The sequence below is a fragment of the Crinia signifera genome, chromosome 8 (genome assembly GCF_055691185.1).
Source record: "Crinia signifera chromosome 8, ASM5569118v1, whole genome shotgun sequence".
NCBI lineage: Eukaryota > Metazoa > Chordata > Amphibia > Anura > Myobatrachidae > Crinia > Crinia signifera.
In genome coordinates, this window is record NC_139224.1 from 140324225 (window position 1) to 140338095 (window position 13871).

At 45.6% G+C, this 13871-nt stretch overlaps 1 protein-coding gene across 4 annotated transcripts in view; it reads left to right on the forward strand.

The window, feature by feature from the left end:
* COP1 (COP1 E3 ubiquitin ligase) overlaps nucleotides 1–13871 on the forward strand; it is a 162275-nt gene that overhangs the window by 43630 nt on the left and 104774 nt on the right. For all 4 annotated transcript variants that reach the window (XM_083157267.1, XM_083157268.1, XM_083157269.1 and 1 more), the window contains one exon: nucleotides 7866–7923. In XM_083157267.1, the coding sequence (XP_083013393.1) occupies nucleotides 7866–7923 (58 nt within the window). The remainder of the gene's footprint in view (nucleotides 1–7865; nucleotides 7924–13871) is intronic.

Here is a 13871-nt window from a genome sequence, read left to right on the forward strand (position 1 = left end):
TTTCAATTTTTGTTTTTTTAATTAATTAAAAAATGGTCTACATTTAAATTTGAACTATGTCAATATTCTAGTTTTAAAGTGGCTCACTATTGGATATGCTAATAGCGCTAGGGCTGTTGAGCCTGACTAGACGTTGGCCCTGAAAGGGTTCAAACCTGTTAACAAATTATGAAAAGAATGTTGAAAAGCACATTGTTGATAAACTGTCAAATGTTATGCTTACAGGAGCTTTATCAAAAGGTAAAGATTGGCGGTAGAAGCAGATAGGGACTTAGGGTGGGGTGTAGTGTTTGTGGACTAAAAACTGTCACAGCTCAAAGTGATAGTACATTGCAGAATCAGTCATTTTGATGGGCATATAACTAGTGTACATATAATTTGGCATGGCTGAAATCATGCATGTTCTGTGACCAGGATGGATGAAGTGGCCTCATTCACATTGGTGCTCCAACACACACACACACACACACACACACACGATTGCCTACTTGAGTTTACATGGAAGTGCTAAGCCTTACATTTACTGTAAAGCAAGAAAAGATGTGCAAAGTAATATATATCCTTGCGATATAGATATGCAGCTATCCCATCCGCAGCCCCTCCACTCCAACACAAAAATATGAAGGAGGCTTTGCTCCCAATGGGACAGTTAACTAGGAATAGAGCACATTTTTGTTATCAGCTGTCAACTATTTGTCTGCAGTAATAGAACATTGCTGCTAATGGGATCCTCAGAATGCTCACAACAGTACTGAGTATTTAATAAGAAAGATGTGCAGTTCTTGGAGGCTCTGATTTCTGTCCGTTTGTTTGAACATAGCTGCGTGGACCAGGATCTGTGATATAGGATAGTAATAAAAGGGAAACGATAAAACCACAGACTGTGAGTTGTATAATGGAAGTAGCGGGGTCCTACTACTGTATACTGTAATGGTTCTGGTCAAATGTATATGGCAATATTGTGGTGCCAAACACAGGTCTCTATATGGAATGTTCATATTGATCTTGTAACTAGTGTAATCTCCAGCTGCCTGTTGTGTTCTGCCTGGAGTACTGGGCTGCCAGGAATAAGCACCAACTGCCCGGAGCCAGGAACTGGCACATTGCCTATGTATCAATAAATATGTTTTACCCAACCCTACATCAAAATCCTGAAATTACAAAATTGCAGCTATTAAACCAGTCACCTTTTATATAACATTTTAAATATCAACCGTTCATAAAATTGATATGCACTTTCTGCTTTCCCAAAGCCCACTGCCAACCTAAAATTAAAATAAAATGCAGCTTGACAGTGCTGAATATATGGAGGTATAGTTTAATTATAGTGCACACACAGAGTGTAATCGTACCACTCTAAATGGCTCCCGGAATCTCTAAATGTCATTTTTCGTGCCCATTAGCCATGATGACTGTAGTTTTGATATGGGACACTCCCTCTAAAGGTAACTTTCAGCTCTGTGTAAATGCAGATAGAGTGCACTGTTACTATATAGAGTAGACCTAAAGAATACTTCAACCTCCAGTATTGAAAGCGATCACAAGTTCAGAGGAGGACAGTTAACCATGTTTAGTTGGAGAGGATGAACATTGCTACAGTACTAGAAGTTGTGTTATGACAAACCCCCCCCCCTTTACGGTGCAGTCACCAAAAGCTCTATAGTTAATACAGGATAGGTTCAGCATAAAACTGCAAGTGAGGATGGACTGACTCGTTTAGTTATTGTTGGAATATTGAGTCAGGGGTTACCTACCACAGTCCTCAAAGCACACTAATATAGGGTACACACCACGACAACCCGCTCACGATGCACATCGTGAGCGGGTCGTCCGTGTCTCATCCGACCTGCTCACGGTGACGCGGGGGGGCACAACCCGCTCACGATGTGCACCGTGAGCGGGTCCGATCCGATGGCGACCCGCACCCGGCTGTATGGTCGTTCTTCAGATCCTACCTGCAGCAGGTAGGATCTGAATAACGACCGACTGACCCGCGGGGCCATGCATCGGATCGGGATCGGACCAGAACAGGGAAAAAAAGGGCCCAATCTACCTACAATCTACATCCAATTGGTCGGAATTGGATCTAGATTGAGGGGATTGGGCCCTAGTCGTCCTGGTGTGTACCAGGCATAACTGTCCAGATTTTCAGAATAGCCATGCGTACAATAAATGTGACGTAATTAGTGCTTCGTTTATTTTGTTTTAATCATCTGTGTTCAACCATGGTTATCACTAAAACAAACCTGAATAGCTTTTGGGTGAAGCTTTGGATTCAGAAAGTGAGATTTTGTAAGAAATCTCCTTTTTTTTTTTTTAAGGCGGCATTTACACTTCAACATCAAACTGGTTTAGCAGTGTAAATGATTGCCACTTTAAAAAAAACTGGAGATTTCTTACCAAATCTCTCACTTTCTGAATCTCTCATCCTATTAAGCTGGAACTTCTACCGATGGTGGGATGTTGTCCAAAGCAAACTATCACATGTGATCTATCTTCTAGACAGTTAAATAGTTAAGAAGTATAATCTGATTGGTTGCATTGGGCAACATCCCATCTGCAATAGAACACCCATCTTAGTACAGTTACCACACACACACACACACTTACTTACATAAATACATAATAACAATATGCAGGTCACATAATTTAAGTGACAAAGATGTGCGAGCCCTTTCCGCAAGCGCTTATCTATAGAGCATGTGGACACTGCGGTAGAAGTGGGCAAAGGAGGAGAGTTAGGAGGAGGGCTGGTCGGCTATGATAAAGAGTCTTAAGGGAACATCGGAGGACTAAGAGCCTGGACGAAAGCCTCTAAAGTCTAATTGGGAGCAGGAAGGTAGTCCATCTGTGAGAACGGTGAGATGGGAAAATGCTGATCAGAGGGGATGTGAAGGAGCCTTCCTTAGCCAAGTGGTGAGGACCAGAGTGAGTGTGAGTGGGGCTTTGAAAATGCCCCTACATTGGTGAGTGTGTAGGGCAGGGGTGGGCAATTATTTCAGCTGGGGGGCCACTTAATACTCCCAGCAGATATTTGAGGGCCGCACTCCAGAAATAGGAGGTGTGCTCACTCTAAATGGGGTGTGTCTTTGTATGTATTGTAACACACCATATACCGCTTTTACACATCATGCAACACAATAGTAGGCCCCTTATACTTGCCCCTTACATTAGTAATTCAATACACAAGCTCCCCCTTAGTAATTCCACACGCACACATATGCCCCCCCTTAGTTATCCCACGCACCTGCCCCTCCTTAGTAGTTCCAAGCACCATAGTAATTCGTTTCCCATAGTATTTCCACACACGCCCCCCTCAGTTATTTCATGCACCTGCCACTGGAGCTGAATCTATTTCAAACACCATGTAATGGTGCCGACTGCAGCCCCACCGTGCGTGAGAGCCTTTTGCGCATGCGCTGGGACACGTATGGTACCTGCTACGCAGTACGCACAGGCTGATCACGGGTGGCTCCACAGGACTGCGCATACACACACAGGAGCGCCTGACCTGCCCGCTTCCTGCACGTCACGGCTACACCTGCTGCCTGCACTACTACGTACACAATCGAGTCTACACAGCGCCGCCGGGAACGCTGCGGTGTCTCCCTCTGGGCTTCCAAGCTGCTCAAGAGGCTGCTGAAGGGCAGGGCAATGTCGGGAGAGGCAGGTGAGGCTTGAGGACAGTGGGCCAGTACGGTGTAGAGGCTATAGCGACAGTAATGCGTGCCGCTGTTGCTGGCCAAGATTGATGGGCAGTGTTCATCAATCTCGCTGGTCGCCAGGGTTCTCCGCCAGAGAACACTGGTGCTGTCATCACACAGAGCTGACAGCTCGCTCTGTGTGTGGGCTGTCAGCGCTGTGCTGAGAGACCACACCGCAGCAGTTCCCGACTTAGCGATGTGTATAAGAGAGAGTCAAATATACGTGGTCATAGACTGGAATAAAGTCACTTTTAATAATCCATTTATACTGTATGCCAGTGGCATTCACACATACTTTAATAAGAGACAAACATCACAGCTATTTTAAGATCCAACGTAAAGTACAATATAAGAAAGGTAAATACAAATCAATAAGTAGCTTTCCACAAGTAAATTGCCCGCAAGTATTACAGCAATGTTTATAGCAGTGATTGTGTGAATTTAATACCTTTCTAGGAACATTTTTTTTATTTAACCACTTAACTGATGATTTTGTTTTTAGACAAAACCACTTAGAAATACACTATTTTTTAATAAAGTTTTGAAAGTATTTTAATGTATACCTAGGGTGTGTTTTGCACCCCCATCCGAATTAGACCTCAATGGTGGCAAAAGATCCCCAGCATTATCCTCCTCCACCGTTCTCTAAAGGGGTATACACACAGAGTGATTGTGTGCTCTTTTCTAAGCAATCTGACTAGATTGCTTAGAACACAGGTCTTCAACCTGTGGCCCTCCAGATGTTGTGGAACTACATGTCCCAGCATGCCCTGACAGTTTTGGCTTGCTCTTATAGGAAAAAAATGTGGCAATGCATGTTGGAACATGTAGTTTCACAACATCTGGAGGGCCATAGGTTGAAGACCCATGGCTTAGAAAGTAAGCACAGGTCTCTGTGTGTATACCCCGAGCGATTACGACGCGCATCGCCTGCTAACGAAGTCTGTTCATGCAGTCAATATCTAGTCAAATTGCTTAGCAGGTGACTGCAAATCTCTGTGTGTACAGAATGAGAGATACTGATTGATATCTATCATTCTGAACCATGACCCGGTCTTTTTTTTGCTTAAGCAAAATCGTTTGGCACAAATCACTGCATGTGTATGTGCTCTCCTTGGGCAATCTGGACACAGGGAAATCGCCTACCCTAAATAGCACAGCACACATCTCTACGTGTGTATGCCCCTTTATGGTAATAAATCCTAGTGGCAGGGCTTCACCCTTGCCACCAGTGTTGATGAGACCCCCCCTGTTTAGTGCCTTCGCTCATCATTTGTCTACTAGTAAGCCCTCTCGAAGCAAAAGCTTCGAAAGCTAGTCTGCTATGTTCTGTGTTTGTGCATGTGTGAGAAAGAGATGTAGTTTCACTCTCTGCCAGCAGATGGCACGGTTTCAGAGACTCACTGGCAGGTATTCAATGCTGTTTGCGAGTGGTGACTGCGAGCAGGGCTTCCTGCTCGCTGTCACCACTCACCCTGACAGCATTCAACACAGCCTCCGCATCCGCCAATTCCCCCTCGCTCCGTATTTTGAGCGAGGGGGAATTGGTGGATGCGGCTCCAGAAGCAGAGAGACCCGCGGCTAAAAACTGCGAGATTTCTGCAGCAGCCGCACGTCTCGCTGTTTTGGGGAATTCTCGCCGTCCTGTGACGGCGAGGATTTCCCCAGTACGTTGAATAGAGCGAGCGGCCGGCGCGTAAGTTAAACAGCGAGGATCGCTGGTTTTCAGCTATCCTCGCTGTTTAACCCCCTCGCCGGCCGCTCGCTGCGGCATTGAATACCCCACACTGACACTGTATATATACAGTATATAGATGATACGTGTGATACTTTTTAAACACGACGACACTCAACAACCCCAACATTTTTTATTTTTTTTGATGGGCAGCTTCCCACCCACCCCTTCACCTAGTTGTAGGATGTGATGGGGCGTGGGTCAGGCCCTGCTGCACACACAGATTTTCGCATAGTTGGGCTTGGGAGGGGATCTGTTCCCCTACTAGATCTTAGTTCTGACACACGCACCCCAGAGTGCTGTTCGCACTGCATTCTGGGGTGAGAATTCCCGAGTGATGTCGGTGGTCACATTACTTTTTGTCATCGAATGTTGACGTTCTTCTGTGCAGCTGTGGACTTCTCTTCCGCTGGGGTGACTCGAGGGTTTATAGCAGGGTTTCTCAGATTTTTTCCCAAATCTCTGGGTAATAAATGTACGTTGGTGGAATAGGTATTAAACTTGTAGGAAAACCCTTCCATAGCTCTGTAGCCTTCAGGAACCATGGCTGTTTATCTCGATCGCTTTTGATATCCTGGACCACAAGAAACGATCGCCGGCGTTTCTGCTGTAACCCAAGCACATCTTTCATTATGCTCTGCTGCCGTCGACATCATTCGGATCGTTGTCTGTAACATTTGGCTTCCCAGCTCTGTTGGTGTAGTTCAGCCTCACCTGGGATACTGAAGGTGACTCTTCTGTGTTGTTGACACAGATGAAGGGAGTTGTAATAAGTCTTAAATCAGTGCAAGAACATGCATTCTGACAGTAGAATCATTTGTCCCTCCTGATCTCTCTCATGTGTACAGAACAGCGAGCCTCTGCCAGATAAATTAAGGTGTCAAGTATTTAATCAATCCATCCTGTTTTTGTCTATATGTTACCGGTCTTAAAAGCCGAATAGCTTCTCAAGTGTGTGCGTGTCCAGAGCTGATGGAGCACATTTCTTGTTGTGATTTAAACTCCCAAGATGTAGGTTTTATAAATGGCGTTCGCTGGCAGCTCACTAAATAAGTAGGCATTTGGGCGTTTATATTTGTCACTGCTGTGCAGAAGCAATGTTTCCTAGTAGACAGCACTGGTACTTTACAGATAAGTGGATAGACATCTTCCTTTACAGTAGTTAGAGCTTTCGTCGTGTTTGCCCCCCCCCCCCCCCCCGCCCTCTCGGTCCCTTCCTTCCCCTTCACTCCATACAATGCCGGGGTATCGCATGCTCCCATTCCGGAGCTGCATGGCTCGCTATCGGCTTCATCTTATACGATAGATCATATGTGGTCCTTTTGCATATTATATAGTGTATGCAGTGTTCATTCTAGCACCCGGCATCTTTGAAAACCCATGCAGTTCCTCTTCCCTGCCTGGGGGTGTCGCTGTCTGCTGTGGGGTTTCTAGCACAGGTTCGGTTTGCATATCAGTGCTGATATACAGACCACACTGTGTTGAAAGCACCACAGCAGACAGCGACACCCCAGGCAGGGAAGAGGAGCTGCATGGGTTTTCAAAGATGCCGGGTGCTAGAATGAACACTATGTATGTGATCCCAGTGATGACTGCAGGGTAAAACTAGTTCTTTCGGCAGCCGATCTCTGGATCCAATCAGGTGCGCACTGCACATCCAATTGGAGTCTTATGTAAATCACATAAGATATGGCACTTTTTTCAAATTATTTTTCAGTCCCATTTTTCAATGTGAAAAAGGGCCACATTGCACTGGTGTGTGGGCACCTTAGCATGACCTATTTAATGGGTCGCCCATGTGTAAGAGCAGGCAGCCTTCAGCATCAAACCTTGTGTCTCCTTTCATTGGATGTATACACTGCGGTTAGCCGGCTAGCCGTACGAGTGCAGCTTGTCTTTACGCTCTGTGTAATGCTGGGTACACACCAGAACCATTTGGCCTCCATTCCCCCAATTTCGATACAATTCCAATACAATCTCGACTGAATTGTAAATTTTGCATGTATTGGCATGTGTTAGATCCAATTCCGATCCGATGCGAGTCCCCGCTGGTCGTTTTGCAGATCCTACCTGCTGCAGTCAGGTTTTGAAAACGATCCCTTCAACTGGGTACAGATCGTGATCGGATCGTATGCAGATCATTTGCTCCAACAGATCGTACGACCATTGTATGATCGTCTCACGATCTTCTCACAATCATGATCGTTCTGGTGTGTACCCTACATAAGTCTCTTGCATTACAACCCATAATGTTTCCGTGCTATGACCAAGATGGCTTCCAGGATGGCAGAAATGAATATCATTTTTTATTTATTTTTATTCATAGAGGTTCCCTTTTAACTCTTTTATAGTGTTGGTAACATTGGTTTGTTTGCAGCTCTGGTGTGCCCAAGTGTTAACCTTCTATTGTGCTTTTTCCCTTACAGTAGCTTAATCGACTCGACGGAGTACAGCCAACCTCCTGGCTTCAGTGGGAGCTCCCAAGTGAGTGTTCATTTTATTTATACTGTTCTTATTCAACCAGTTACATTGTGTTGTCTGTGGTGCTTATTTCTCAATGCAATACATCCAGCAATTTGGTGTGCCAAACCATTGGATATGTTTTTTTATTTTGGTGGGGGTTGCAGGGGGGAGTGGGACCATTTACGTTACTGGTTTGGAAGTAATGCCAAGAGACTGTTGTTTAATTAGGAAAACTGACAAAGGAAAAGTAGGAACTATATAAGGTAGTACCAATCGGAATTTCATAAAAGTAAATACTTTAAGATCAGAGCAAAACGGGATAATTCAGGCCCTTATTCTGGTTGGTGCGGTAATATCCGCGTGCGTTCGTACCGCCGATGTTTTGTGTCTGTGCATGTGCAGAGGCGTCTCTGCGCATGTGCGAGCGGGGCGTACGGCCAAATCCCGCATGAAATGTGAACACTCCGAACAAAGGGTGGAGAGGGGCGTGAAGGGCTATTTGGGCTCATTACCATATGCATACGCCCCGCGTTTCATGGGCGTTCCCATGCAAACGCTGGGCGTATGTATGTTAATGCGGCCGTGACGCACGTGTAGGGGGCGGACATATGACATTGCCGGATGTCAGCTGCCCGCCAGATTTCTGCTTTTGCACGGAAAAATGTCAGTGTGGTCTGAGGTTGCGGGAGCTGGTGGACCACTCGGTCCTGCATTCGATGGTCTGCGACCATCGAATGATGGGGGAGGTTCCCTGAGATGGAGGAGGCGTATTCCATGAAAAATACATGTGCGGTCCGTTCGGCCAGCTTCTTACCGCGTACGGACGGAGTTGGCAATCCGTATGGAAGGGGGGGGGGGGGTCTCGCACGCACGGTCCTGGCCGCATATTCGGATCCGGCCGCACCGATCAGAATAAGGGCCTCAGTCCTCTTTTCTATGCAAATAACTACAATTCACTAGAACTTCAGACTGGCCTAGATGCATTGACCAGTTTAATACATTCTATCTAAAAGTAGCCCAGGAAAGAGAGAATAAGTCAGGACTTCACCCTGTAGCCAAGAGCCAGCAGTGGTGACGTGGTACTGTAGCCATGGTACGGTCACAATCTCTAAATGGGGGAATGAGATCAAAGACCAGAAGCAGTGATGGTTAGTATAGTGGAAGGACAAGAAGGAAGAGGGAGGGCCCAGCTCAAGAGCTTACATTGTACAGCAGACATTAACTGTTGAAATGTCAGCTGGGAAGGAGGAGGGAGTTACTGTAAGTGCACATTTAAAAGGGTTAGAGGTGCGTTCGTAAAAAGGTGCTTTCTTGAGAACATGTAATACTGCGGTACTGACAGAAGTTAGACAGGGTATGGGAGGAAGCGATCCAACTAAAAATGAAGCGTCAGTCTGCATAGCAGCTTAGGGGTGGTTATGGTAAAGGGTTGACACCAATTGATCGACATGGACAAGGATTAGTACCATGTCACCTTGCATTGCTTGTTTCGCTCACTGCCTCCCTCCGCTACCTCTGTACTGGTCACACTTTACAGTTCCCAATCAGTGTACTCGTGGATGGAAAAAAAATATATATCTTTTATTGAATTTTGATACTTTTTTTTTTTCCCCCTGTGTCAACCATTGCTATGTTGATATTCTGGTGGTGTCGACATTTTCTGTGAACCCTAGACACTCATCCTATGGACTGGATACCCATAGGAGACAGGAGGGAGTGTGGGCAAAGATGAGTTTATGGGGGGTGTCTTGGGGCTTTATATGTGAGTGTGAGGCGTTTGAGGTAAATTCTGAAGGGGGATAGGGTGCCACTGAAAGAGTTTACAGAGTGGGAGCATGGTGATTACCACACCTGTGGGAATATATCCCAATACCTGAAAATAGATAGTTCTTTGTCAGGATTAAAATTTAAAGTGAATTAGAGTTTTTAAGCGAATAGGGTTCGCTTATACATACCAGTGGCTCTTCATAATTTAATTTTTTTTGCTTCAACATCTTTATTTGAAGCATTAGATGGAAAATACTGTACACAAACACATCTACATTTACTCTTTTGCTGATGTCTCAGTAATGGTGAAAATCAAATACAATTGGCACCCAAATATAAAAATACTGAGGCCGTTGTGCCAAACAGATGGCAAACCACATTCTATTAACTTCAAGCAGAGAGAAAAGGTCATGTGGGCATGTGCAGGGAGATTCATACAGACGCGCTCAGTCAGGGGGGAGATAGCTGATCATCTCTAGTTCTTTAGTTTTTCTGCTGTTCTCATTGGGTGATCTTCTGTATTAGCCAAAGTAACTTTAAAAAAAAAAAAAAACCTTTTCAGACAGTGGGTACCCTGATTATGACTTGCACATGGCATTGTGCGCCGTACATTAATATCTGGCTTCTTTAACTGCAAGCTCACCTGATATTCGGCATTTACACATGCAGTGAGATGAGGCTTCCCCCGTAAACTGGCAATTGTTTAGAACTGGGGTAGCCAACCCTAGTCCTCGAGAGCTACCAACAGTGCATGTTTTGCAGGTCTCCTCACAGAATCACAATTGAGCTAATTAGCTCCATCTGTGTATCTTTTAAAGTGTGTCAGTGATTAATGATTGCAGCTGTGCAGCAGCTAGGTTGTCTGGAAAATGTGCACTGTTGGTAGCTCTCGAGGGCTAGGGTTGGCTTTAGAACATCAGTATAGGTAGTTGTAGCTCTATAGTCACTTGTAATGTATCAGTTAAGCAGCAGAGATGGTAGCAGCATGCTGCAGAAACTAAAGGTGCCCATACACTAATCCGTTTCGGGACGATTTTCTCCCGATGAATCATGCCAAGAAATCTGCCCAAATGGTATGTTTGACACACCTCTTGGGTCCAATGTGTGGTCCTGTGCGCATCGGACCTGCTGCCCATCTGACTTCTGACTCTGCCCCCCTCACAGCGGTGGGGAATGGGGCTGCATGTAAAAGGACAGTGTATGGCCACCTTTTATAGCTGCAGCAGTTATCCTGCAGACAGTCTACATACAATATAGTATGGTTGTCTTTCTACCTCGCAGTTGTGCAGAATTGTGTTTAAACACTTGATCTTAGGACTGGTATAAGAAAAGTACGCTAGTTTAAATTAAAGTGTCCAAGTGTCTTTATTCTTATTTGTGAATTATATAGAATGCTGAACACCTGACATCGTACTTGTGTTAAATCATCTTAAATATTTTTTTTTAATTTGTGTTTAGTGCTGTGCAATCTAAATTTGTTGGCTGCCTAATATCTATTCATTAAAAATATTTTTTGCCATTTCGGCTATTTGTGTAGAGCAGGAGTGACCAAACCAGTCCTCGAGATCTACCATCGGTCCACGTTTTCCAGGTTACCTAGCTGGTGCACAGCTGTGGTCATTACCAACTGTCACATTTTTAAACATGCTGCATTCATTCCTACTCTAGATCATCAGGTCGCCTGAAAAACATGAACTGTTGGTAGATCCTGAGGACAGCAGGATCATGCCGTTTCGGACAATTACTATCAGAGCAGTTATTAGACATTTTTGTGTGTTCTGTGCCATTAAGAGAATCCCCCCCTTTCCGATCAAAATAGTAAGGGCAGTGTCAATGTAGAGGTCTGGCCACAGAATGATACCAACTCACACTACACCACAAATTAGTGTATGTTGTTTATATTACACCACACTTTACTATTCCTTCTACACAAGTGGTCAGGGAACTCGGTCCTCATTACCCCTTGCAGTGCATGTTTTGCAGGTCTCCTCACAGAATCACAGGTGAAATAATTAACTCCACCTGCGGACCTTATACAATGTGTAATTAGTACACCTGTGTACCTGCTGGGTTACCAGCATAACATGCACGGTGTGGGGTAATGAGGACCGAGTTCCCTGACCACTGTTCTACACGTTACAACACACAGTGCCCCTTTTACAATTTACACCACACAGAACAGATTGAGTGTCCCTTATCCAAAATGCTCTGGACCAGATGCATTTTGGATAATGGATTATTCCTTATTTTTTTAAATGATAAATATTGAAGACTGGACCCATGTCTAGAACCAAAATGTATTTATGTTGTATAAACACCTCAAACCCCTGAAATACGCAATATAGTTTAATTTCTGCATGAAACAAAGTTTCAAAACCTGCACAGGCACTGAATTTTTAATGTGAAGCAATCATTTTCTTGCACATTTAGTGCCAGTTACATATCTTGTCCCCAGTAGTGCCAGTTACATATCTTGTCCCCAGTAGTGCCAGTTACATATCTTGTCCCCAGTAGTGCCAGTTACATATCTTGTCCCCAGTAGTGCCAGTTACATATCATGTCCCCAGTAGTGCCAGTTACATATCATGTCCTCAGTAGTGCCAGTTACAGATCTTGTCCCCATTAGTGCCAGTTACATATCTTGTCCCCAGTAGTGCCACTTAGGAATTACTTCCTGTTGGAATTACTTCCTGTTTTTCCGAATTTTACTTACAAATTACTTCCTGTTCTCCTAGAGCTCCCATCCCCATGCACCAGCGGCGGCCCCCTTACCCATTGCTGGCCTAGTCATGGCCCCTGACCCCGCAGGCTCATCCTCGGGAGCAGGACGGAAGACGAGGAGGCCTCTGCCCCAGGAGACAGGTGGCCCCCTGCCTCATCCCCCCCCCCCCCCCCCCCCCCCCCCCCGCACTCTGGCCTAACCCTCAGCTGTGGCCCAAACCAAGGCCCCTGGACAGGTTCGCCACCCCTCAGCCTCCAAAGAGATCGGGCCATAAAACACGGTGAATAATAAAAATTGCCTGTTCAGCACACCCCCATTTGTGACCATGATGACTAGTTTGCTAGGGAAGATATGCTGTGTGCACAGAACCATTGACACAACCCTAGTTATTACATTATATAGCTGATTATTGTGTATTGTGAGTTGCGCTTCATCCAAACCATAGCTTATTGATTGTTGGTCACTTCATTGTGTAATGCTGTGTACACACGTGGGAGATATATTGCTAGCAATATATTGCTCAGTGTACTTGCAATATATCTCAGCAATATATTGCTCAGTGTCCTGTTTTTCAGAGGGTCCAGCAATTTTCCCTGAAAATTGCTAGCAATTTTGACTAGATTTTTTTTACCCTCTATTTAAATTCATTTATGATTGACATGGGTTGTGGGAAGTCCTTCTGGAAGGGAAGAAAAGTGTATATGGTGTATATACAGATGTAGTAGGGGGTCATCTTTGTAGGGGCAGGATAATCTAGCGGCAGCAGCCGCTAGTGCCCCGCTCCTGCCAGGGGTGTGGGGGCACAAGACGGCCGTGCGGCCCCTGCCACCCCGACACCAATGCCCCCTTCATTTTTAAATGTGGTCACATACCATTGGTGTGGGGCAGCATGGTAATGCTCATGCTGCCCACCGATGGTGCAAATCACCATCGATGGGCAGCATGAACATAATCATGCTGCCCGACACCAATGGCCTCTACTACAGCCTATGCACTTACTGGATAGTGCGGCTGTGCAGTACTAGTGTGCTGACACAATGGGGGGAGCTGCTGCTGTGTGCGCGGGAAGAGAACGGAGCAAGAAGCAGGGGCTGGCTCCGTGACAAGGCGGGTGGGCGGGTCCCGGCCGGTGCAGGAGGCTAGTGTCGCTGGTGCACAGTGCTTTGTGCACCAGCGACCTGCAATTTTTAGGCAGGATCGGATGAGCAAGCTCCTGCGACCAGCGACCATGAAGGGCTGGCCGCAGGACCGCGCTCCCAGCCATTTATCGCTGGCTGCACATTAAATCACTGGCAATATGGTCGCTGAGCGACCATTTTGCCAGCGATTTCATGCATAATTGCAGCCGTGTGTACACAGCATTAGAAAGACATTTTGCTAAAACCTGCTCAGGCTTGAAAACAACTGCAGCGTTCAGGCTTCCTGTGGCTAATTGAATAGCCCTAGATACTTCAATTATCTCTCTGTAAAATACCGGCAC